The sequence below is a fragment of the Phascolarctos cinereus genome, unplaced genomic scaffold, assembly GCF_003287225.1.
Source record: "Phascolarctos cinereus isolate Bilbo 61053 unplaced genomic scaffold, phaCin_HiC Scaffold_9;HRSCAF=440, whole genome shotgun sequence".
NCBI lineage: Eukaryota > Metazoa > Chordata > Mammalia > Diprotodontia > Phascolarctidae > Phascolarctos > Phascolarctos cinereus.
The window spans coordinates 207,843,404-207,871,214 of NW_027556402.1; the positions used below are offsets into that span (position 1 = coordinate 207,843,404).

The 27,811-nt window shown below is 41.6% G+C and overlaps 1 protein-coding gene across 1 annotated transcript in view; it reads left to right on the forward strand.

The window, feature by feature from the left end:
- Window positions 1–21,414, forward strand: part of SERGEF (secretion regulating guanine nucleotide exchange factor) — a 239,972-nt gene extending 218,558 nt beyond the window's left edge. The window contains 2 exon segments of the mRNA XM_021005400.2: window positions 21,073–21,267; window positions 21,270–21,414. Of these exon segments, the coding sequence (XP_020861059.1) occupies window positions 21,073–21,267; window positions 21,270–21,352 (278 nt within the window). The 3' untranslated portion in view covers window positions 21,353–21,414.
- Window positions 21,415–27,811: the final 6,397 nt, after the last annotated feature.

A 27,811-nucleotide genomic window follows, 5' to 3' on the forward strand; every position in this document is an offset into this window, starting at 1 on the left:
TAACTTTGAAAAAATTTAAAAAAAAGAAAAGCTCCTTGGAGCTTACATTCCCTTGAGGGAAGGGGTTGCTTTTTTTTTTTTGTCCTTGTATCCTTAGCGCCTAGTATAGGGCCTTGCTCATAGTGGGCACTTAAATCCTTCTTGAGTTTTGACTTCATTGAATTGGATCCAATACCATCCCTTCTGGTTCGGACAGAGCAGCCTGGCATTATGGGAAGCCCTCCAGTGGGAGGGTGGGATAGAGTTTGTTTGGCAATCACTACTGCAGCATTTGTTAATTCCAGAACTCTAATAGGTGCAGAAACCCACCCCCACTCCCATCCCCAGGCATGGAGCCCAATGGCTGTGCCATTCACCATGCCTAGCAACACTGGGCATGACATAGCCATGGAACAATGAAGGAATGTCAATTCAATTCAATTTAATTCAATTCAATAAACATTTTCTTACCTATCTATTATACAGGGCATCCCAAAAGTCTTCGTACAGTCTTAAATCATGACTAGAAGTCATTCTCCATTCTCATCCAGTCCTTGAACCACTTTTACTTACCATGCTTTCAATAGACAACTTCTGTGACTCTAATTGGTTGATTTCATTCTTGTACATTGTCATTTGCATGCTGTCTTCCCCATAAGATGGTGAGCTTTATGAAGGTAGAGACTGGACTTTTGCCTTTCTTTGTATCTCCAGTGCTCAACATAGTGCCTGGCACATAATTAAGTGCTTAATAAATGCTTATTGACCAACTGATTGACAAAGTCAATTTATCAAGCTTGTACTAAGGACCAACCACATGCTAGACAAGAGGCAGGATGCTGTAATAGGTAGAGAGCTGGCCTTGAAATGAGAAAGACCGGAGTTCAAGTCTCACCTCTGATTCATACACACAGTGTGATCCCAGGACACAACCTTTCTAAGGTTATAAATTGCAGAGAAGGTGATGATCTGCATTGGTAGAGAGAATTCTCTCATTAAGGAGTTCCTTACATCCCAGTGAAGTCATAGCTCCAATCCCTATCTCCTTCATGCGGCAGGCACTGAGAGTGAAAAATGAAAACGAAGTGTTCCCTCCTTCAAGGAGTCCATCCCTCTCTTAGTAGCAAAGGGCTGCCTTCTCCCTGAAGTCTTCCCAGATCCTTCCCACCTAAGAATGTTTTCTCCTCAAACTGAACTCCGTTCTGTCTTCCTCTTTACACTGATCACTTTCTATTGTGTGTTATATTATCACTATATCTGTGTCATTTTCTCTTTTAGTTCATAAACTCCTTGATGGAGTAGATTGTGTTCTCTCTTCACTTTTACTTCCCCAGTGTAGACACTTACACAGAAACATAGAAACTCAGCAGTGGAAAGGGTTCTCTGAGCCCACCTAGCCCAATGTGTACCTGAGAAGAAATCCTTTCTCCAATATCTCTGCAAACTGGACCTTTAGATTCATTCTGAAGGCATCCAGTGATAGGAAATCCACCCCCTCTGAGGCAGCCTGTTCCATTTTTTAATTGTTAGAGATTCTTTGCATAGAGCAGAGGTTCTTAACCTGGAGTCCATGAACTTGAAGTTTGGATTCAGTCAAAGGGCTGCACTTGAGGACCTAGAGGACCACATGTGGCCTTGAGGCCACACGTTCCCCACCCCTGGGCTAGCCTAGGAAGTGTTCAACTAATCAATCAACAAGCATTTATTAAATACCTGCTGTTTCCTAGGTCCTATTCTTAGTGCAATGATGCCACTTTTAGGCCTTCCCCTTCCTTTTGTCTTCGTTATAATTCAATTCATTTATTAAGTGCTTATTAAGTGATTACCACGAATGAGGATTAGGGGAGAGGGTGGCAGAGTGGATAGAGAACTTGCCAAGAAGACCTGGGTTATTGTCTCACCTCTGACACATACTGATTGTGTGACCATTAGCAAGTCTCTAAACCTTTCAAGTCCATGGCAACTCTCTCAACAAAGGAGAGATATAGGCAGAGTTCTCTAGTAGGAAAGAAAGACCACCTTCACCTCATGAAGGAGTTGGCACCTGAGCCTTAAAAGAAAAGGATTTCACTCACAATTCTTGACCTTTTGTTCCTCCACATGAATTTCATTATTATTTTTTCTAGCTCTATAAAGTAATATTTTGGTAATTGGCATGGCACCAAATGATTAAAATAATTTAGCTGTCATCATCATTTTTATTATATTGGCTCAACCCACCCAGGAACAATTAATATCCTTACAGTTGTTTAGGTCTGTCTTTTTTTTTTTTCCTGTAAAGAGTGTGTTGCAGTTGTATTCATATAGTTCCTGTCTATGTCTTGATGTGTAGACTCTGAAGTATATTATATATTTTTAATTAATTTAATGGAATTTCTTTTTCTATTTTGTTTTCTGGGCTCTATGTGGATTTATTTTATATTCTACAATTGTGCTGGTTTTTAATTATCTAAATTAGTTTTAGTTTACTCTCTCAGATTCTCTATGTCATCTGCAAAAATGATTAATTTGTTTCTCCTTTGCCTATACTTATTCCTTCAATTTCTTTTTTCTTGTCTTATTGTTGTAGCGCTAGCATTTTTGCCACTAGATCAAATAATAGTAGTGATAATAGACATCCTTGCTTTACTTTTGATCTTATTGTAAAGGCTTCTAGTTTATCCCCATTACATGTAATGTTGGCTCTTGGTTTTAAATAGATACTATTTAACATATAGGAAAAGTCCATTTATTCCTGTTCAGAGTTGGAAGGAAAGGGCCCTAGTAATACTAGATTTCAAAATATACTACAAAGAGTAATCACCAAAACTATGTAGCACTGCTTAAAATTATAGGGGATGGTCAATAAGAATAGATTAGGTGCACAATATGCAAAAGCCATTCTAGAAAACAATGTGGAACCATTTCCCTAAAAGCACTGCATTGTGGATATACCCTTTGACCAAAAGTGTAGAATGAGACATATATCTTTGGACATAGACAGTATAGGAATTTGGTTTTTGCTGATTTTTGTTTTGTTTTGTCTTGTTTACACATATTGGCTGCAAGGGTTTTCCTTTTCTTTTCCTCTTGGGATGGAGTGGGAGAGTGGTGGGGTTAGAGATAGGGCTCCCCTTTCTCACACACACACACACACACACACATATGCACACATACATGCACACATATGCATACCTACACACATGAAAAGAGCAGAAGTAAGGTCGGAAAGCATCACAGACAAGAAGGATAACTTTGACAGTTACATGTTGAATTTATTATATACTTAAAACGAAAAGCAAGTGCTGCATAATGGAAATTCACAGTTTCACATCTAATCCTATATGGAAATGCTCATTTTATCTAGTATTTGCTAAATTCACGATAATAACAGAAAAGAAAAGAAAAGGATTTCAGTGGATGGAGATGAGGAGGGAGTGGTTCCCAAGGAAGGGTTGCACTAATAGACATATGCAGGAGAGGGCAGACAAGATCATAGCAACCCAGTTGGTCTGGAACATGGAGCCAGTGAAGAGATGTCCCATGTGGAGGATTTTAAATACTTATCTCAGGGGTCTATATTTTATCCTTATAGTCAATAGAGAATACTTCAGGTTTCTGATCAGCAGAGATTGATTTGGTAGCTAGATGAAAGAGCTGGGTGAGACTAGAGGCAAGAGTGCCAGCCAGTGTTGGTCGATTAGTGCATTAGGAAGCTGTTCCAATAGTCTAGTGATAAGAGCCTATACTCTGGTGATGACTACGGCAGCATCCTAGAACAGGGGTACTTAACCTGGGCTCCAAGAATTTTTTAAAAAATACTTTGATAACTGTTTATACAGAATCAGTTTCCTTTGTAACCTTATATATTTTATTTTGTGCATTTAAAAACATCATTCTGAGGAGTTCATAGGCTTTACCAAAGTGCCAAAAGGGTCTAGGATACTAAAAAAAAATGTTAATAATCCCTGGTCTAGATGAATCCCTTAGAAGCTAGCCTTCTCCAGAAAATCTTCCTTAACCATCCCAACCCACAGAGATCTCCCCATGTTTGGGCCTCCTATAGAAGTATAATAAAGTACATAGACTAATACTTGACTTGGTACTGGAAAGGCCAGAGTTTGAATCCTGCCTTGATGTACTTACTAAGCAAATTTTTGATTAATTACTTAATCTTTCTGAGGTGCCTCACTTTCCTCATCTGTAAAAGGAGAGAATTTTAATCTTTGATCTCTATGGTCCCTCCCAGCTCTAAATCTATGATACTATAATATTGGCAGCTATCTTTTCTTATGTAGGAGTTATCTCAGCAGGAGTATGAGCTCTGTGAGGGCAGAGACTGTGTCTGGCTATATCTTCCTTTGGCACAGCTCACAAGTGGTAGAACACCTAGCACCTAAGAGGGACTCAATATTTCTGGAATATATGATTGGTAGCCTGGAGCTTGGGTTCACTACAAAAGCTCCATAGGGGAGTCACATTCCCAGCCTCCTTTGTCCTTCCTCTCCAAGGCTACTCTCACCACTCCAGCCTCCTCCATGCTGATAGGTACACAATCTGTCAGTAGGAGACAAGACACTCCCCCCGGATGTTGCTATGGTTACTGAGGGCTACTGTGAGCCTCCTGGGCTGTGAGCCTCCACACCTGTCCCTGCCAAATGAGCCCTGGCTTGCAGAACAACGCAGGCAGGGGATTGCAGGTGCCCTGAATCCCATGTAAACACAGCATCCAGGACTGCCTAAGACCTCAATATTCCTCCTCCTGCAGGAACAAGAAAGTCCCCCAGCCCAGTCTTAGACCTCTCAACAGAGATAGCCTCATCCCCTGATGCTGCTGAGTGGTCTGATTAGAATCTTAGAGGAGAAGTGGATGTTCACTTGGCATAATAACAACAGCAACAACAATAATAATACCTAACATGTATATATTGCTGTATAAGTATTTGGAATGTCAGTGCTGAGAGGGACCTTAGAAATCATTCAGTCCCCCCATTATCGTATTCGTGATAATGCCTAATGTTGCTCGTCATCATATGGTCACAGATAAACACCAGAGATTCCCATTCTCCCCCCCACCCCTCCCCCACCAATTACATCTCTGTCCAAATTCTCAACCTATCAGCCTGTCCCATCGAGTTTTTAGCATCTTTTGTTCCCTCAGAGCTAGTCTGTTAGTGAGGAAGTTCATGCATGTCCTGCCTACTGTCTTTGAACACAATAGACTACCTCCCATTTTTATCTATCACATTTATTGAGCATTTTAAGACCTATAAGATCTATATAAGATAAGAAATATAAGAATTATCAAGCCCATTTTACATATGAAGAAGATGAGGCCCAAAGAAGTAAAGGGAATGGCCTAAGGTCAACAAAGGCAAGGCTTGCCCCCGAGTTGGGATTGACCTGGGTCTGCAGTTCGATGGCCACCATGCCTTCTTCCTCTTCAACAGACTACCTCCATGATCTCATTTGATCATCTCAACAGCAGTGCATGGTGGGGGGGAGGGGGAGAAGAGCAAGGATCATTATCTTCAAGTGAAAATGTAAAAATCAAGGAACTCGCTTGCCCAAGGTCCCACAGCTGGTAACGGATCAACACAGGGCTCTCAATTGTGTCTACCTGGCAAGGAGGCACAGGCTGGTTCCTGCACCAGACCTTTCCCAAGGGACCTTTTTTTAAAATTTGGGATAATCCAGCCTAAAATATGGATTGATCAGGTTGTTGAAGGACCTGGAAACCATGCCATTTCAGAACAGACTGAAGGAACTGGGGAAGAGAAGACTTAAAGAAACATAATTGTTACCTTCAAGGTCATCCCTTTATTGACACTAGATCATCTTAAATCCATTGAAGTAGGTGACCCTAGAAAATAAAGCATGGATGCTGATAGATGATTGATGGAAAAACCCAGAGCTATGACGTCATCGGTGACCCTCCATGACACAACCTCTCCTCCTCCCCTAAGAGCCTGGCGAGTCTGGTGACAGGAAGCTAGGGGCAATGACATTTGTTGTCTCCTGTGGTCACAGAAAATTATTCTCTGTAGTTAATAAGCCCACAAGCTCCTGCAAGGAATGCAGAATTCAGGAAGAAAGTCAGTCCAGGAGGGTGGAGCTCTTGTTGTTTGTAAAGAAAAAAAAACAGGCCAACATGTTTGCACCTAGTAATTTCTAATTCTGTCATCTCCAATTCCCAGACCTAAGAATAGTTAGCCAAAGCTGATCTGCCGCACATCTCACCCTCACACTGCAGGTGACTAGAAAAATGTACCTGCAGCAATAGCAGCAGCAGCAGCAGTAGCTGCAGTAGCAGCAACCTCACTTCTGGGCCCACATGGACTTCAACAGTTGGGCAGAGGTGAGAGCAAGGGCCAGAATGAGAACTTCCCTCCACCTCCACCAACTCTTTCCCCTCCAGGCTCCATAGAGTTAAGGTCTCCAATTTCATCCATGTAAGGAACTCCTTTGTCTCATGGTAGCCGAGAGTATCTCTTGGGCAAGTAGAGGGTATTTTATTATATAATGGTAATAATCCCTTACCTTTGGAAAGCATTTTATAGTTTACAAAAGCCCTTTCACATCTCTTATCTAATTAGGGAAAAGTGATGTTGTCAAGAATATGGGTTTCTATTCTTCACAGTCCATAGCGTTCCTTCCCCAATTCCCTAAATTACTCATTTCTCCAACGTGGTCCCCAGGCAGCATCTGCAGCTAAACCCAAGTTTCTTGCCTCCTGGCTCAAAGATCTTCCCATCACATCCCACTGCTACTGTAGGAGTAGTGGTCAATGACATTCTTTGGCTTACATGTTTGGTACCAACTTCTCAATCTCAGAAATGGGAACAAGATGACTGTTCATGATCCGTCCCCCTATCCCTCATCCCTGGCAACATGGGAATCACAGTAAGTCTTCCAAGTCCCTAGTGGAAATGTCTCTACTTCCCACATGGGACTTTGTATGTCCAGGGAGTCACAGTTGGAGGAGCTTGGGGGTGATCTGTGGCCTTTTCTATATTTATGAATTATTTATTCTATGGTTCTTTAGTTGACCTTGGAGCCTGAGGTAATGAGCAAAATGGTAGCTGAATTTGGCAAAGTAACTGGCAGTAGCTTGGAAAAACTTTTTGGTTGAAAGTTAGAAATTCTGTACTTTGTGTGATATTTTATTCTCATCCTGTTCCCAGTCATCAGGGGCTGTTCTCTGTTCTTTGTCCTAGTCCTCAGGGACCTGGGGTACTTCCATGGCCTGGAAGAACCAAAATGTCTGATGTGTCTTTGGTCACTGTGGGCAGAGCTGATACTTATCTAAGGGCTCTTGAGAGCTTTCCTCTTTGTACCAAAAAGAAAAGTCTTGGAGAGGGAGTCAAATGAGCAACAGGGACCCTCATTTGGAGAAATCTATTGGACACCAATAGGACATTGCCCCAACATTTACTATCCATAAAAAGGCCCATCATTTCTCTACTTATCTCCCTCTGTTTCATTTCACCAAAAGGCTGTCATCCACTCTGCTAGAGTTATTCTGGTCACATCCACTTCCTGGGAGAAGAACAAGGCTGAGGAGTGCTTTTCCAAGGATGAAGAATTTCATTCAACTTTAGAGGGTCATCATTTCTGCCCTAAGCAGGCACTAGTGGGCCTCTGTGTTGAGATAACAGTTGAGATTGATTACTGAATGTATTTTAGGCCCAACAATGTCATTTTTCCCATAGCCACAGTTGGGGGGGAAAAAGGAATTATAGGGATGGCTTCTTAAATGTTCAGTTCTCTACTTTGGTTCAAAAAGTAATTTACTGGAGTGCATCTTGGGGGCAGACATGACTGGAGAGCAGGTTGCATGCAAACAAACCAGGGAGGGTGTTAGTAGACTGAAAACCCAAAGCAGCCAAAAAAATCAAATGTAATCTCAAGTCCCAGTAATGTAAGCGTAGTGTCCGGACCAGTAGAGTTTATCAACCTTCTGAATTCTTCCCTGTTCTAACCCTACCTCAAGTATTCTGTTCCATTCTAGGTGTCACAACATAGAAGTTCTAGATACCACAGTTCAGTTCTAGGTACTACAACTTTAGAAAGGACATGGAAAAAATAGAGAATGATCAGGATGTTGAAGGGTACAAGTCCCATGCCATTTCAGAAAAGGCTGAAGGAACTGATCATGCTTCACCTGGAAATTCGAGGACTTGGACAGTCATTACTGTTTTTAAGTGTCTAATGACTGTCATTAAGTATCATTAGGTGTCTAAGGATTGCTTTGTGGAAGGGAGATTGGACTTATTTTTGGAATCAGAGGATAGAAATAGGAGCAATGGGTGAGAGTTACGGGGAGACAGATTTGACTATAAAAAAGGGAAGGACTTTCTAATGGTGCTGTCTAATATTGGAATGGGTTTCATCATAAGGCAACGAGTCCTCTAAAAATGGAAGTGTTTAAGCTGAAGCTTCACAACTCTATGATAAGGGTGCTATGCAACCTGAGTTCAAATCCAACCTCAGATACTTAGTAGCTATGTGACCCTAGACAAGTCCCTTAACTTCTCCCTGTCTTAATTTTCTCATCCATAAAGTAGGTATTATAATAATAGGATCTACTTCCTAGGGTTGTTGTAAGGACAAAATGAAGCAATTTTTTTTTTGTAAAAGCCCTTTGCAAACTTTAAGCACTATACAAATGCTAGCTATTATTATTATTAACTATTATTAGAAAAATAGAATTCTGTACTAAGTGGGAGGTTGACATGGGTAGCTTCTAGGATTCCATGATTCTGTGAATCCCTCAGGCAACCATAGATATAGAATTATGGAATCATAGGATTATACCTCTAGAACTGGAGGGACTTACTTCAAAGGTCATCCAGTCTAACCCCTGATCGTCCCATCATTTTACAGATGAGGAAACTGAGGCCCTGAGAAGTTAAATAACTTAATCAGGGTCACACAAGTAGTAAGTAGGCTTCTGGGAATTTCTGTGGGATTCTGGGATCTTAAAAGCATGCTAAGATGGGAAGAATCTTAGCTTAAATGACTTGGGATCTTAGTAAGGGAACCTAGAGGTCATTTAATCCAATGCCATCATTTTACTGATGAAGAAACTGAAGAGAAGAGCTGAGATTCTGTCTTCAAGCAAAGGAGAAGGGAAACCCCAGTATGGCTTGTGGCAGCCTGGGTTTACTTACTATGGACAAGCGGTCCCTGTGGGCTTCACTCACCTCTATGACTTCATGTGGAGGTTTATGGAAACTAATCCAATCTCATTCCTGGGGTCCTTTCCAAGGAAAAGCCTGCGGATGCTCTCTGCTTTAATCTTCCCAAACAAATGTGATTCTTCTCATGTAGCAGACTCAGTTTTCTCTCCCTCTGACCTTGCTTTCCATCTCTTCTTTCACTTTCATGAGGGCAGTGTATTCTTATGATTAGTAAACCAGTTACTCTCCTCCCCTAGCAACATAAAAAGGGTCTTCTCCCAATTGTCCTTTCAGAACTATCATCAAAATCTTTCCCATTCCCGGGAAGAGCTTTATCTTACAAGAGGCAGTAGTCAAACTGAGGGTAAGAAGGTGGGGAAAGATGATGCTACCATGACAGCATTTTGTATTGTTTCTGCTTCACTGTCCCTCGGCCCAGAAGGGGGTAGAAATGACCTACAAGCAGACTGGACTGAAGGTGAGAGAAGAAATCTGTCTCGGAGCAGTCATATTTCTGATATAGAAATAGAGCATGGCCTCATGGGCACTAATGAAGATGTGTCAGAAAGGAACAAGCTTGGAGGTGGTGCAAGGAATCTAGGGGGAAAAGCAATGAGGAGAGTGGGGGGACTTTAGCTACCCCCTAGTCAGTGAATGGCAACAGAGAAGCACAGGCCTTCCTGTTGATTTAGTACCTGCCTGCCAGCACCAAAGGGCAGAGCCACATGGCGCAATGGATAGAATGCCAGATTTTCCTGAGTTCAAATCTGGCCTCAGCTTCCTAGCTGTGTGACCCTAGGTAAGTCACTTAATCCTGTTTGCTTCAGTTCCTTATCTGTAAAAATGAACTAGAGAAGGAAAGGACAAAGCCAATTCAGTATCTGCCAAACAAACAAATAACCCCAAATGGGGTCACAAAGAGTCGGACATGATTGAAAAACAACTGAACAACAAAGCCAACCCCAATCAGACCTAGGTATGTCCTCTGGTAAAGTGGCAAGAATTCAGGCTCTTGAAGCCCTGGGCTCAATTTTTTCCTTGCTGCCTATGTGACCTTGAGCAAGTCACTTAACTTCCTAGTTCTCCATTTCTTCCTCTATAAAAGGGAAGAGTTGGATTAAGTAGCCTCTGCCTCTGAGGTCCCTTCCCTCTCTAGATTTATGATCTAGTGACCCTCACCCCCAGCTCAGGTCTGGCTCTGCTCTCACCAGTGTGGTCTGAGTGGCTACAAACCCCACCTCGCACTGGTCAACCTCCTGGACAGGTCCTGTCTTGCCAACATCCTCCTTAAAAGATGGCACCCAGGGCTGAATGTGACACTCCAGCCATAGTCTGGCCCACACAGAGGGCAGCATGACTGTTGCTTTCTTTGGCCTGGATTGCTAGCCCTACATTACTGCCCCTCTGAGATTGTGTTAGCTTTGTTGGTTGCTATATCATGTCATTGACTCTTATTGAGTTTCAGACATTTCTTTTCTTGCTCTGGTTTGGCTTTCCACTATGGCAGCCCAAGCATCACTTATCCTAATGGCTGGATCACATTTGGACTCCTTTGGCAGCCAAGTAGCCCAACGGATAGAGCACCAGGCCTGGAGTCAGGAAGACCTGTATTTAAATTCAGTCTCAGAAGTTTACTAGTTGTGTGACTTTGGGAAAGTCACTTAACCCCTGTTTGTTTCAGTTTCCTCATCTGTAAAATGGAGATATTAATAGGACCCACCTCCCATGGCTGTTGTGATGATTAAATGAGATAACAATTTTAAAGCACTTAGCATAGTGCCTGGAATATATATATGTATGTATGTATATGTATATGTGTGTGTGTATGTGTGTATATATATATATATATATGTTATTTTTAAAATTAGTATTATTATTTCATAAAGACTTTGTTAAAACAAACACAACACAAGCCTTCATGTTCCTCTTTTAACACTCTGAGTCCCCCTTTTCCCTACCCCCCTCCTCCTGGCAGAAAAGAGAACATCTGCTTTGGGTTTCATCTTTCATCTCATGTGATCGAAGATGATGGTGTGTTTTTAAAAATTATTCTTCTGATGTCTCTTGTGCTTCCAATATCTCTGCCCTGGCTATCACTTTTCTGCTTTCATTCCTCCTCGATTATGCTTTCTTTGTACTTCTTAGTTATCTGGCTGGCAATGATTTTCCTTGGGAAGGCAAATATGTACCTTTATTCGAAATGCTCACAGCATATCAGACTGTGGGTGTGAGCCAGCATTGCGGGATGCTGCTGCTCCCAAGATCTGGATGCTTTCCAGATCCAAGTCATTGTTCCTTTCCCCAGCATAGGGCTACAATCACCCTACCAGAAGGACTTGTAACATGTAAGACTTTCTGCCTCTCTCTCTGTGTCTCTGTCTCTCTCTGCCTCTCTAATACTGTCTGTTTCTGCCCCACCCCTCACTCATCAGTTACACAGGGACACACAATCACGGGACTGAGACAGCTTGGAATTTCATGTTCAGCCAGTGCCAATTATGCAGACTGACCTGGGAAGATTCTCTTGTCAGCGTCTTCTAGCCTATCGGATATCTCTGTCCAGTTCACTTGTTTTTCACATGTCAGGGTCATCCCTCTCTGAACACTAGCCATGAGAACTCTCTACTAATTTATTTGGGTAAATACAATTTTCAGTGGAGTTTCATGAAGATTTTTTAATATATCATAGAAAGTCAGAGGTGAGAAGACCTTTATGTTACAGGTGGAAAAACAGAGAAACCAGAGGGGTAACTTGCTTCATCCTACCTCTTTTTGGCCTAATATTTTTTTCATAGGTGTTTCCTATTTGAAAGGAACCAAAGAATCTAGTCCTAGATTTATCCTGAACTCTGGAAGGGAGTTTTGGTGAATGAGTTCTTTATTGTTTAGTTCGTGAACCCATGAGAAAATCTGAGGCTTCTGAGCTGGGGATGCCAACCATGATATGAGGATGTAAAGCTCATACCTACATACTATCAGCAAAGTCTAGATGAAGCACAACAAAGTTTATTCTCTGGGCACCTGAGTATCACTGACGACACCCAGGAGGATTCAGAAGGGATTTATCTGAAATTGTGTGGAGAGGGGACCCTAACCAGCTTGGAGGGAGGGGGCATGGGCACCTGCCCTGGTACCACAGTGTGTCTTAGGTGAGCAGGTAGAGAAGAATGAGACATCACAGAATCAATCACAAAATCTCTGATTTAGAAGGACCTCAGAGGGAATCTAGTCTAACACTTCTCATAGAATTCCCTCTATAACCTCCCATCTATGCCTCACTCAAAGACCTCCAGTAGCAGAAAACTTACCATCTGTCAAGGTAGCCCATTCCAGCTACATATAGCTCCCATTGTTAGGCCATTTTCCCATTTTTTTTGTAGTTAGCTGCTCTTTCATTTCTGTACCTATCCTTTTTAATGCTGAGTTTAGCAAGGAGCTCCCTATGCAGACACATTGATATTTATAGGCATCTCCCCCCTTTTCCCTCCTAATCAATCAATTGTGAATACAGTAGTAGAATATTGTTAAAACCTTTCCATCCCTCTTGGACCAACTTCCAAGTGGCTGGGCTTGTTAAGTATCTTCAAGCCAGGCCTGGTGCTACACATCTGTAATCCCTGCTGCTGGAAGGCTAAGGCTGGTGGATCTCTTGAGCTCAGGAGTTTTGAGCTTCAGTAGGCTGAACCATTTTCCTGAGGGATCCAAGTCTTCCCAAAGACATACTGTGTATCTCGCTTAAGATCATAAACATAGAATTAAGGACCCAAGAGGAACAATGCCAGTTCAGGCTCTACTGAGTCAGAAATACTAACTGTCGGACTAAAGATTGAGTTAGTCAAGCTCTACCCAGAAACCTTCTCCTTGTAAGCAGCTCTAGTTAATTACATAAATAAGATCATCACTTACCCTCCAAGTGGCTCAATTGTTTTGTCTGTAACATGAGGGAGTTGGACCATCAGAGGTCATATGTTTAAGAGGTCTCTATTCTGATCAGCCCATTGTGGTGCTTACAAGTTGACTTTTGTCTTAGGTGACAGCCTGACCACTCAGTTCTGTTCTTGGCATTATCCCCAACAAGTGGATTTGCATGATACTGAAGGAGAGAGTAAGGCTGATGACTTTACTCAGCTCTGCCTCACTTAGGTTCAATTCATGTGTAAGTCAAGACATCACTCCATGATGTCATTGGTCTTCTTCTAGAAGAAGAATCAATAGTAACAACAACAATAGTTTGGGGCCGCCATGTTGCTTACTTCAAGCTCCTCAATATAAATCCCTTGTGGCTTCCATTCCATTGCCCCTATGTGACCATAGGGATAAGAGGTCTATACTTCCAGAAGCAGGAAGCTTCATTCTTTCCAGGGGGAAAGAATACTGGCCTGGGAGTTAGGAGACCTGAATTCTAGTCAGAGCTCTCACTCTAGTATACTATTTGACCTTGGACAAATATCTTCTCTTTGGGATTCATTTTCTTCCTCTGTAAATTTTTGTTCAGTTGTGTCTGACTCTTCATGACCCTATTTGGGGTTTTCTTGACAAAGATACTAGAGTAGCTTGCCATTTTCTTCTCCAGCTCATTTGACAGATGAGCAACTAAGGCAAAAAGGGTGAAGTGACTTGCCCAGGGTCACAGCTAGTAAGTGAGGCCAAATTTGAGCTCACAAAAATGTCTTCCTAATTCTAGGCCCAGTACATTGTGCACTGTGGTGTCACCTAGCTGCCCCTTGGGGGTTGGTGGGGAGAAGGACTTGAATTGGATGCTCTTTAGGCATATTTCCAAATTTGGCGTTCTGTGAATCTTAACATCCAATTTGGAGAAAGCCTAAACCCCAAATGGATTATAGTTTATATGGGAAATCACTCCCCCTCCTTCTCTGAGGATCCCCACCTTATGGCTATTAACAATCATGGAACAATGTAATATTACAACTGGAAGATGATGTAGTCCAACCCTTCCTGGGAAGATGAATTCCCATTTTTCCAACTTCAACAGGTGGCCATATGGCTTTTTCCTGAACACCTCCAATGATGGAGCATTCAGTACTTCCCACGGTACTCTGTTCCATGACTGGACATCTATGATTTTTAGAATATTCTTTCTTCTATGAAGCTGCTTCCCTGAGATTTCCACCCATTTTTCCTAGTTCTACCTTCTAGAGTCAAGCAGAACAATTCTAATACCCACATGATCACCCTCGAAGTTACTGAAGGCAATGATCATAAACCTGATGACATCTTCTCTCCTAAGAGAACCTTTCCTTAGAAACATGCCACTTACTTCCCCTCAGTAATTTTATGACCTTCTCTAGGAAGGCTACCTGCTCTTCCACCACCTCTAAAATTGAGAGATGTGAAAAATACCATCTCTATAGATAACTATTTTCCATCTCTTCCTTTATCTGTGCTTCTGTAGCTTCTTATCTCCCAAAAGTTGTTTTATTGTATTTATGTCTTGTCCACAAAAGTCATAAAAATTTTGAAGAGGGACATTCTCACCATCTCCACCTCCTCCATTCTTCTCTCCATCTCTCTCTCTTTCCCATTTCAATGAGACAGTCTTATCACTATGAACATTTATTGAAAGCCTGCTATATACAAAAATCTGCCTCCATCCATCACATTTAAAGAGCAAAGCAAAAATAAGAATAAAGGACAAAGCGCCCTGAAAACTTTGAAATGTCTTGTTAGAGTTTAAAATAACAGGGATGCAATTAATTTTCTGTTGGACTTTCTCAAACTGAGTTTTTTAAACTTATTAGAAGTTCAACCTGGTGGTCTCTTCTCAAATGGCATCCCTAACCCAGAAATTAGCTTTCTTTTGGAATATTGTTCACCCACCAATCAGATAAAACATAAGTTCTCCCCATAGAAACCTCTACTAATTTCTTAACATGCTGGACAAACCCACTAGAGCATGTGTGGCCAATGTGAAAGCTTGAGAAGTAGATAGATCCCACTATAAGGTCAGGTTTTCTAAAACATCTCTTCTTTGAGAGAGGACTCCATTCACATGGCCCTGGAAGTATTCAGTGGATTTGGGAGAAGTAAGGACAGAGACTGGGCACTATAGAGTATGGCCTTACTTAGGGTTATCATTTCCACTGAGGCCTTTCTCTTAACCTGAAAAAAAAGTTAAGTTCTCTCAAGGAAAAGGAAAATGGAAATGTCAGCCTCAGGAGTGTGAGCACACCCTGAACAATCTCTATGAATGTCATTTCTCTGTACACATTCCATGACCTTCCAGGTTTACCCTTCTAGCTAGACTATCCTACTTCTAACCCTTTAGGGGAATGATAAATCTCTCTCAGCCCTCTCAGAATTAGCAAAGTAGCTTTGGGACAAGAGGGAACAGGACTGTATGGAAGTACTTCAGAAATACCTACCTCTTGAGGCTCTAGAGAGGTACTCTAAGATTGTACATACTCACCCCTTGACTATTCCTGGATTTCTCTGGGCATCCTGAGACATCCTGGTCCTCTCACCGTAGAGCCCTATTTTTGCCTGCCTCTCATTCTATCCAGTGGCAATATTTTCCCTTGTTCTGTCACTTTCTCTGTTTCCTCCCTTGCTTTCCTCCTCCTCTATTCAGCTTTGATTCTTTACTCCCCTTAGCCCCAAGTAAGTAGTATCATACAATTGGAATATTCTTAAAATTTGCATGCAAAGGAGATTTCTCTGGATATCATTTTCTATTCTAAAGGGATATAGGGATCTTACTATAGCAATGACATTTCAGTATTCCTAGCTTGTGTATCAGGAATATATTAGAGACTTTCCTTAGCCTTGTAGCCAGGACCTATTCCTGGCAATGTAGATGAGGACAAATGATACAACCAGAAGGAGCTGAGAAAGCAGCTCTAGGGATTATATAAGACCTAGGGGCACAGGTGGTGTTTTCTTCCCTGCTGCCAGTTGAAGGTAAGGACTTCAAAAGACAGAGAGAGATTTTAGGAGAGATTAAGAAAGTGGTTATTGAAGAATAGGAGTTAAGATACAAGAATGATGGGGCTCTTAGGGATGAAGTGCTTTTGAGATCCAGAGAAATATGTATTTGCCTAGAAACTTCTAGATCTCAATAAGAGGGCATGAAAATGAAAATGGAAGGAATGGGAGAACAATGCTAAAATGCAACTGCTAAGTCAGATACCACAGGTAAGACATGAAAAAAAGAATATCGGTGGAGATGCCTATTAATTTACAGGGGACAATATTAAGAAGGATAATAGTATGCATGGCTTCAGATGCACAAGCCTAAGTGTATAGAGCATGTATAATATGTGAAGTGAATTATCCAAAAACAAAGAGATAAGTGCTGCCTTATTGGCATTACTGAAACTTGGTAGGATGTAACTCATGACTAAAATACAGCAATAGAGCTCTATACCCTACTCAAAAAGAACAAATTAGGGGAAAGAGAGGCCCACTGCATTGTATATGCAAATAGTATATGCCTAGGTATAAATCAATGTGCCAGACAAGGGAAGTGTGGCACAGAACATTTAGGTAAAAACCAGGGAAGAGAGAAACAAGCAATATCAGGGTAGAAGTATACTATAAACCGCCGGACCAGGAGGCAGAACTGAATGATGAGTTGTGGAAGGAGAGCACAAAATTAGCATGGAGACCTGCTATAGTAGTGATATAGAATTCCACTATTAACATTATTGGAGGACTTTTTCTGAAAAAAAAAAAAGCAGAGCATCTGAGCAATTCTTAATTTGCCTTGCTGATAATTTCATCCTTCAAAAGGATTAGAAGAATTCTGTTCTTAGCCTGGCTTTGAGCAATAAAGATCAAGTTGTTGTTAAAGTAAAAATGATGGAAATCTTGAGGATGATGTGATTACACTACCTTAAAGTTCAAGACAGATAAGAAGAGGGCATCACAGGTCCAAGGACTCTCAGAGGCCACCTGCACTTCTTGGAGTTGATGTAATGATGGTAAAACATGACAGAAGAAGGTAGACCTACTTAGCTCCTCTTTTGGTTGCTTTTTTTTCTGCCAAGGAGAATTGTTTTCAGATCTGGAAATATGGAACATATAGGTTTAACAAATAACTGAAACCTAAAATAAGTGAAGAGATGATTTGAGACCACCATATCTTAACCAATTTCAATGAATTTAAGTCCTCAGACCTGGACAAACTGTCCAAAGGTCCTGAAAGAACCTGAGGATATGACTGCTGGAACACTTGTCAGTGATCTTTGGAAAATTGTGGATAATTAGAAGGGTGTCACAGCACCAAAGACAGGAAAATAATGACAAATGAATATATGCTTGTTGATTGATTGATTGAAAATACTGTCCAGGCTTCAAAAAAGGGAAGAAAACTACAGCAAGTTTTCAGACTGTAGCAAGTTTTACTTGGATTTCAATAATACATTATGAAAGGGGATAATTTCGAACACTAGGGGGAAAAAACCTGGTGATGCCTAAGAGGCAATATAGGATCATGAAGAACAAGTTATGAGCAGGGTGTGGTGGTGGGTACCAGTAGTTCCTGCTGTTAGGGAGACTGAGGCTGGTAGATCATTTGACCTCAGGAGCTCTGATTCCTACAGTAGTAAGGGCAATGGTGATTTTGTCTCTACACAATGTCTGGCACTAATATGGGTACTACTTAGGGATGGAGGGCAGGCTGCCCAAGGAGGGACAAAAAAAAAAGTAGAAGGCAGTTACAGTTCCTGTTTTGATTAGCATTTGGATTAGGCTCTTGGGTGACCACTGCACTTCCAGTTTGCATGAAGTATTTGGCTCGATCAAAAAAAAAAAGAATAAAAACAAGTCATGACAAACTAATTTCATTTTCCTTTATTACTGAGTTTATTAGACTGGTAGATAAGAGGAATGGCATGCTGAAAATGTGCCTCACTTTTAGTACATTATTTGAAGGATTCTCTCTCATTATCCTTGTGAATAAGGAGAGATCTGGGCTGGATGAAAGTACAGCTTGTTAAGAGTCTAAACTAGTTGATTATATACACAGAGTGGTGATATAAATCTGGAGGGAAATCCTTAGTGATTGCTTTGAGGATCTGTCCTTGGTGCCATTCTGCTGAACATTTGTACAGATGACTTGCATGAGGATCTAAGTGGCACGCTCATCACATTTAAAAATGTTCTAAAGCAGAGAGCAATAGCTACTCCTTTGGACAGCAAAATTGGAGTCCAAACACATCAGAAAGGCTTGAACTATGGCCCAAATAAAATAAAACAAAACTTAATGGGAATAAATGAAAGTCTTCATGGCCTGGCACATAGTAGGTGGTTAATAAAGTTTGTTGATTGAGTTAAAAATATGCAGGATGGAAGAGATAATATAATACACCGAGTCCTGGGGTTTTGGTAGACTGCAAGCTACATATGGGTCATTGTATAACATAGCAGCTAAAATAAATATGTTTTTATCTTGATCTGCATTGTTTGGAGGGCTAAGGAGGTGAGAATCTTGTTATCTGTCCTGGTGAGAGTTCTTCTGGAATATTGTATTCAGGTCTGAGTACCCCATTTTGAAAAAGGATATTGATAAACTATACTGAATCCATGGGAGGACAACACTAATGGTGACGGGACTGGAAATCCAGCTATAAGAGAACTGGTTTAAGGAACTAGGGATGATTAGCTTGGAGAAGAGAAAACTTGGGGGAGAGGGATGGTCATGATATCACTATATGAGTAGCGTTTGCAAACCTGTTATGTCAAAGAAGTACTAAACTAAACTAGTTATTCTTGGCTCCATAGGGAGAAACCGGGAGCAACCAGTTGAAGTTGTGAGAAGCAAATTTTGGCTAGATGTAAGAAAACGCTTCTTAACAACTAGAGCTGTCCAAAAGAGGAGCAGGGATGGGGAGGAGTATTGAGGTTTCCCTATAGGTCCTTCAATAGAAGACTCAATTTTACGTTCAGAGTGTAGCTGTTTAGGAGATTTCTGTCCACATGCAGGCTTTGGCAGATCTACTTAGCTCCTTACAATTCTGCAAACCTGCACAATAGCACAATAGCCATGTAAGTTACAATGCAGGCAATTCTGTCTCCTGAATGCCAGCACTGGGCACAAAGTAAGAGCTTAATAAACATGACTTCCTGAGTGCCAGAGAGAGGAGGTGACTTGGCCGGAGTGAGATGGTGAATCAGCTGATGTCACTCTCCTTCTGATTAGAAGGCTTTCTAGTCATCCCTCCTGGCTAGAGTAAAATAAAAAAAAAATCCTTGAAATCCCACCTTCTCCATAAAGGAAGCCTTCCCTGAGAATAAATATTCAGCCTCCTGCTCCGTGTACTTGGTCCCTTTCTCAAGAGCAGGGCTTCCCGCTAAGTGGGGATGTAATAGATGTGCATGGAAGTCCTGAGGCTACCTCCCCTTCATATACTCATAGGCGCATGGAGATCACAGCAGCAGTGCTGGTGTGAGTCCATGAAGACAAACATCCAATGTGGCCCAAGGGATCTTGAGCTGTTATTACTTCCACCATTATCACCCTGTGTGTCTGTAAGGTCTTTCCCTGTTCCAAGATCCTGGAGTTCCCAGGTTCTATCTCATGTATTATTACTGCCGTACAAATCAACACATCTTCTTACTCATCTCTTGTGTGCTATATACATTCCAGATATTCACCTCTCAATGTCATCTATGGAGACAATATGATACCAAGCTCAAGATCCCTTGGCCCACATTGGATATTTGTCTTTATGGACTCACACCAATACCATGTAATATTGTGCATTCTAGTTATCTATGTTTGATTTATCCTCTTCTACTAGACAGTAAGCTCAGTGGGGGCAGGCTTTGTCTTATCTAATCTTTGTACTATCCAAGAGCCAAGCATGGGGTTATACATACCACTGGTGCTTAATAAATGTTCACTGAATTGAATTGAGCTACTTCATTATACAGAAGAGGAGACTGAGGTCCAGAGAGGATTCAGAATTCAATGAAGTCTCCATAGCAACTTCTTAGATAAGGCTAGAACCCAAAGCCAGGTCTTATTGTAAAGGCCCTTTTGATATTCTTCTACTTAAGGGAAATAGGCTTTCCATTTGACAGATAGCATTCCCTCTCATTGGCTCTCTTCGTCTATTGCCAAGTGAAGCCTGTCACCAGGCCTAAAGATTTTTCTGGTGTGCCATTGGGAACAGCATGCTATCACATGTGTTAGAGAGAAGGATTGCTTTACTTTTTTATCAAGAGCAGTAGGATGAACTCTTCATCCTACTGTCCCCCAGTAAAAGCTGTCCAGCAAGCCTGGCCCAGGGAGAGAGAGGCTCATGGTCCTGTGCCCAACAGCAGTGTTCCCTGTGCACGAGGGCAGTAAGCACAGAGATGTCCCAGGGATCTTTATGAAGCTTCTGAACCATATACAGCCTGTGATAGATCCCCAGCTCTGGCCTTCCAAATAATACCCCCATCTCTCTAGAGTGTGAACCATTTGGTAGGAGGATAGGGACCTGCTGGCTGCTGCCTTGTGGCCAGGCCCTGCCCCTCCTCCCACCCCTACTCCTGCTGCTTGTCAGCTGGTATAGCTATGTGGGGCTGGGCACATTGCCCAAACCAGGTGGTGAACTGGGCCCAGAGCCACCAGGCCTCCTTCCTATCCCAGATTAATGCCTTCCAATTGGCTTGTCTGCCAGTGAGAATGAGTACAGTCCTTCTCCGCCATCCCTAAGCCCATAGCCCACAGTACCAAGGGGATTAACCTTCATCCATAAGCCAAATGAATACACCTCTCTCTTTCTCTAAACTAGAGAATGGCGACCAATATTAGTCTCTTTCTTCCTTGGGAATAAGGGAGGACAGGAAGGCCTAAGAATGACTTCTATGCTAAAGAGTAGGGGCTAGCCCAAGGAGGCTAAGAAAGGCAATCCAAAGCCCAGAGGTTTGCTTTGCTGCATTCTAGAGGGAAATTCATGATTATTGTTTCTCCTCTCTCTTGTAGGAAGCACGTGTTACTCCTGGGGCTGGAATGAGCATGGCATGTGTGGAGATGGCACCGAAGCCAATGTCTGGGCCCCAAAGCCAGTGGAATCTCCAAGTTTAGCCCTGTGGCTCCTTGTGGGTTGTGGAGCTGGTCACTCCCTTGCCCTTGGCCAAGCCCCAGCTTCTGCATCATTGCCCTGGAGCCCCCAGGACACAGAGTCAAGCCCAAATCCCTGGAGAACTCACAGCAAGAGAAACCAAAGGGAAGAAGCACAAACATTGTTCCCATACCAAGCTAGTGTGTCCTGAAATAGGAGATTTAGTGCTTAAAGGGCTTTTTAATAAAAATCCATTTGGACAATATTGTCCCTGAAAATATGTGTGGCAAAAGGGATGGGCTTGATCATTGGGATACAGCAGGTAAAAATGGATAAATATTTAGGAAGTGCTTACCATTTGACCAGCTGGATGAGAGATAAAGAAAGGGCAATTTCTTGAACATCCGAGAAACATCACTCTTCAGCAAATGAGAATGAAATCAAAGGGGCACCATTAACAGCCTCTGAAAGGTAACAAACTTATAATGCATATAGATTGGGGAACAGAGATTAGTGTTCCATCTATTCTCTGCAGGGTCAGGTCACCCTCATCTTCTTTCTACCAGCCTTCAGTGCTGCTGACGCCAGTAGCCTCTTCCCATTGATCATGGAATTGTGATTTTGCAAAAGACTTCAAAGATTATCCAGTAGAGGGATTCTTAACTTTTGTATGTCATGGAGCAGTCTGGCAGCCTGGGGAAGCCAATGGACCCTTTATCAAAATAATATTTTTAATGCATAAGAATAAAATACATAGGATTACAAAGGAAATTGATTATATTGACATACAGTTATCGAAGTACATATTTTTAAAAGACAAGTTCATGGTCCTAGTTAAAAATCCTTAATCTATTCAATGGTAAGATTTCCCTCATGCTAGGCAAGACTGGATTCTATACATACTATGTGTATCTATTATTTTCCATCTTTATATAATATGTACCATGGGTTGGTAAAGTAATCTATACCCTCCAAATGTCTGGTTGTGGATGCTGCCACTGGTGAAGTCACTTTTGAAAAGCAGATCATTGGAACATCTACGTGGTGCAGTGGATAGAACACTGGCCCTGAAGTCAGGAGGACCTGAGTTCAGATCTGACCTCAGACTAAACACTTGACACATACTAGCTGTGTGACCCTGGGCAGGTCACTTAACCCCAATTGCCAAAAAAAAAAAAGGAAAGAAAAAAAAAGCAGATCATTAATGAGAGCACAGCCCCTGAAGAGCATCCCCCCACCTCCAACCTTTTAGATGGGGACAGAAGAACTGAAAGCAAAAAGCCCTCAGCAGCAGGATCCCCAATTCTGTCACAAGTATGAATTCTTTTTTTGGCCAGAGATTACCAGGGCTTGGAGAACCTGAACCCAAAAAGAGTTACCTCAATCAGAAGGCTCCAGCTGCTTGCCTTGCTTTTGACTCTGGGTGTTTGAAATGGAACCTGCAACTTAGTCATTCCTTCCTCTGGAGTGGCTCCAACCTTGGGTATATAGGCTACATGATCTCCCACTCTCAGGTATAACACCAATTGGGGAGTCAGGAGACCTGGGTTCCAGCTCCAGCCTTGGCACAAACTAGTTCTGTAACCTTGAGCTAGTCTCTGTCCTTTGCTGGGCCTCAGTTTCCTTCTCTGTTAAATATGGCAATTTGATTCAACCAACCTTTGTTAAGCTCTTATTGTGTGCAAGACTGGATTAGGGAGTTGAGATATAAAGGTAGATTAGACACAAACTTTACTCTCAATGAGTTTACAATCTAACGGGGGAAGAACATGTACACATGTGAATAGTCCCACAGCTCTGCTGGCTGTACAATTCCACCTGGATGACTGTTGGCATCCCAAAGTCAACATGTTCAAAATAGATTTATTATCTTCCATCCTAAGTTCTCTCCTCCTCCTCCAAATCTCCGAATTTCAGTTGAGGATATCACTATCCTTCAAGTCATTCAGGTTTATAACCTTAAACTCATCTTTGATTCTTCCTTCTTCCTCAAGCCCATACCCAAATTTAATTGATAGCCAGATCCTATAGATTCTACTGCTACAATTTCTCATTTGTTCCTTTCCTTCCACACATATTGCCTTTCTTTGTATCCCCAGCATTTACCACAGTGCCTGCGGTATAGTAGGCACTTAATTAATTGACTGATTGACTCCTCTGACTACCTCCCTACTTTAGAACTTCTGTCACTTCTTGGCTGGACTATTGTAACTACCTCTTCATTGGTCTTCCTACCTCCATTACCTCTCCATTCTAATTTATTCCTCCCAAATCTATCAAAATGATCTTCCTAAGACATGGATTTTCCATGTCATTCCCCTACCCCCAAAGTCTTAAACGGCTTCACATTATCTATCAAATAGAAGAAAACCAATTAGCTTATCATTCAAGACCATCTGCAATCTGGTTCCAACCAACTTTTCCAGACTTATTTCACATAACTCTTTTACCCAATCAATGGCCCTGCAAAATTGGACTAGCACTAATCCACATATTCAGCATTCAATCTTCTGCTTTCTTAAGTCTATGCAAGCCATCTTCTTGAAATCCTGATCTTCCTTCAAGACTTAGCTCAGGTGACCTATCCTTGCAGCCGAGCTCACATACTCTCATGTACGCCCATATACATGGGATTCTATTTGGAGAAGAGTATCTTCCCATTGCTGGGTGGTCTCTTTTTCAGGAGCTAATTGGGGGCATCACTCTCCAATCCGAAGCATAGTTCCCTTGGAGTCATAAGGAATTGCAGGCAAAGCTCTATTAGATGTCCAAGGGGCTTATGTCATTGTTGGTGCCTGCAGCGCATTGATCCAGCTCCTCTCTTTGGGAAGGTCTGTGTCCAAAAGAGCTAAATGAAACTGGGCAGCATAATATTGAAGTCTCACTTTCAGATCAGAATCTTCCATGATTGCCACTTTTCTGATGCCAACCTTCCTTCTACTTGGATGACAGCATAAGATCATAGCTTTTCTTCAATTCCACAAACATTAATTAAGGACCTGGGATGAACAAGGCATTGTACTTAGCACTGGGGATAAAAATGGTAAGCAAAGTGTAATTTTCCTGAGGTCAGGAATTTTTTCATATTTATTTTTATATTCTCCACTCTTAGCAAGGTGCCTGGCACACACTAGGGACTTAATACATTAGAATCAAAGAGCTAGAAGATACCTCAGTGGCCATCCAGTTCAACTCCTTTATTTTAGGAAATTGAGGCCAAGAGGTTAAATGAAATGCCCAAGATCACATAGGTGGTAGTCATCAAAGATGGGATTTGAACCCAAGTCCTTTGATTCCAGATTAAATACTCTTTCCAGGGCACTAAAATGTTGAATGAATTGAAGGTGCTTACAATCTATTAGAAGTAATAAGAAATACACAAATAACTATAATGTAATTTAGAGCATAAGTGTGAGCTAAGGCTTCATGAAGCAATTAAAACCTGAATTAGGCCTGGAAGGAAAAGAAGGATTGTAGTAGGAGGGAGGGATGTGTGGTAAGACCATTCCTGTCATAAGGGCTACCCTGCATGGAGAAGCCAGTACAAGTCAGAATTTGGGGAGCAACTAGTAGTTTGGTTTGGCTAGAGCACAGAGTGCAGAATATAAATGTAGAATGTAAGCTGGAAAGGTAGTTTGGAGTCAGATTGTGTAGGACCTCGAATACCCAGAGTTTATCTTTTATTTGGTAAAGGATGGGGGGCCTTTGATGGCTTTTGAGCAGGGAAGTTGCAGTTTTGCATGTGCCTTAGGAAGATCATTCTATCAGAGAATGAAACATATCTTGGAGAGGGCAGAGACTAGAGGAAAGGGTTGGAGAAGGTAGAGCTTAGAGGCAGAGAGAGATAAATTAGAAGGCTAAAGCCTAGTAGACCAGGTAAGAGGTAAGGTGAGTTTGGACTGGTGCTAGTGAAGAGGGAATGGATTCCAGAGATACTGTTAAAATAAGAATGATAGAAATAGGCAACTGATTGGAAGGTAGGAAGTGGAAGGAAGGTTGAAAAACCAAGAATAATTCTAAAGTTTCAAGCCAAGTTGACTGGGAAGTTGATGTTGTCACTAACAGGTATCAGAAAGCTGGAAAGAAGGGCAAGTGTTTGAGAAAAGGTTCCAAGTTCAGTCTGAGTCATGTTGAGTTTGAGATAATTGGCAGAGTATTTGGGGATAGTACTGTAGGAAATTAAAAATACATGACTAGAGATCAGAGGATGTGTCAGGGTGGGAGATTTAGATTTTAGCAGCCATCTACAGAGAAGTGATCATTGAAGACTTGGGAGTGAATAAACCACCAAGGGAAAGAATGTAGAAAAAGATAAGAAGAGAAATGAGCAAGGAACTTTGAGGGATAGCTGCATTTATGGGGCAGAAGGAGAAAGAGAAGCCTCCCAATCAAAGATGAGAGAAGAGAGCCAATTATAATGGAATCCAATGGAGAAGAGAATATCAAGAAAATGGAGTGGTCCACTAGAATCGCCAAAGTGAAAAACAAACCCAAAAAAGCTATAAATTGACAACAATAAAAATTAACTGACCTATGGGATAAAATGCTGCCCAGGCAAATGTTGACAGTTTGGCAATTCTATCTTCAATTGTGTCAGCTATTGTAAAAATGTCAAGTAAAATAAGCCTTGGGGAGACAAAAATGGGCTTTAGATTTGTTGATTAAGGAAATCATTCGTGACTTTGGAAAAAGTCTGGCAGCTAAAGACAGAAATTAGAAAAACTTTGCTTTTTCTAGAAACTTAGCACGAAGCAAGAGGGATAAGAAGATGATAGGAAGATTTTGGAATAGAAGATACCAAAATCAGGAAAGGAGAAGAAAGGAGTAGAGAAGAAAACTTGAAGATGAAAGGAGGTGGGCGTAGTTGAAAGAATAAAAATCCAGAAAAGAAAGGAAGAGTTGGAACTTAAGAGCACAAATAAAGGTGTTAAAATTGGCAAATTGGAGGACTACTTCATCCTCTGAGGGAAGGAAAAGAGGATAGGTGAAGACAGTTTAAAGTGTGGGGAAGGAAAATTAAGAGAATATGAACTGAATGGCTTAGAACCTTTCAATAAACTAGAAGATAAGTTATCTTTTACAGGGTAGAAGATGGAGTTAAGGGTTTGAGGAGAGTGAAGAAAGTTAGGGACATTTGCTATGGAGACTGTGATAGGAAGGAAACCAGAAATGAAGAAAAGAATTGCCATGTAGGGGTGAGAGACCATTTGAGGTTGATAGCATGGATTTACAGGAGAATTTAATACATGTGGTTTTATGACTTCCTACATTATCACTTGATGGTTTGGGACTAAATAGCAGAGAATACAAATGGTGGGGGTAACTTAGAATTGAGGGCTTAGCAAGCTGAAAGTTGCAAGGGACAAGGAGTTTGAGAGTAGAGAGCAGTGCATTATTTAAGTGGCTCATCATAGGGCCAAGACCCTGTAGAGGGGGAATAAATAGAATAGGGGTGTTGGAGTGGGGGAAAAGTGAGAGGTATCGAGATTGGAGGACGTGATGAGGGTGTAGAGCAGGTTTGAGTGGGGAAGAGGTCTAAAGACAGAGGATTGAGCTTAGTGAGGGAAATGTCACAGTTCTGAATCTTGGAGATTGAGCAAATCGGGGTGTTAGTGACATCTAAGATATGCTCATTTCAGTGGCTAACTGAAGTAGAGTAGAAATGAGAGTCATGCATTGAGGATACCAAGGGGTTGCCTTTTCCAGACCTTTGTTCTGCTGCTATCATTCAAGACATTGCCTCTTTTGAGGTTCATGACAACTGACTCTATCACCCTCTTTCGATGCATCACAATCCTTTATGAATGACCAAGACAGTCTCCTACTTTCCTCAATGACTTCAATGCTTGGCTTACAGTGACCTTCTCCAACTCATCCCCTAGCATCATGCTCAGTGACTTTAATATTCATGTGGAAGAGCCTTCTAACACCTCTTGAAGGCAATGGAAGATGAAAGGAGGATGCTAACCCCATCTTTTGACTCCATGTGTTGAGAGGCACAAAAAAAGAAGCAGCTAGCATAGGAGGGAGTGGTGAAGGCTATGGTGCCTCAGGGGAAAATCCGGTTTTAGTTAAAGAAGCAGATGAGGAAGAGATTGAGGATGAAGGAGGGTTGGTTTCCAATAGTATGAGGATTAGTTCCACAGAAGTAGTGGAAGTGATGAAAAGGGGAAGATAGGGATCAGAACAGATAGGACTAAGCAATATAGAGAAAAGGGTATGTGAGGAGGTAGCAAGGATGAAGAGATTTCTGCCTATCACAATCATTATCAATGATAAGGATTAGAATAATAGGACATTGTAGGGTGAACTGGAGAAACGAGTCAGCCATGAGAGTACTGAGTAGAAGCTTTTAGAATTAATCTTGGGATCTTTCATTGTGTTTAAAACTATGATGGATATAGTGAGGCTTCCCCCAAATGCCTGTTGTTTGGTTTCCTGCCTCTGTAGTGATTCAATGATGATTCAACTTTTACCCAATTTCAGAGGAGCTGGACATCTCACAGCAGCATTGGGAGACACTGAAAAATGTCAGAGCCTCTAATCCTACCCATCCCTTGAGGGTCATCTACTCCATGAAGCCTTCCATGACCACTCCAGTCCTCCCTGATACCCTATTTTTCCTATAGCACTAGACTTGGAATCAACAAGACCCCACCT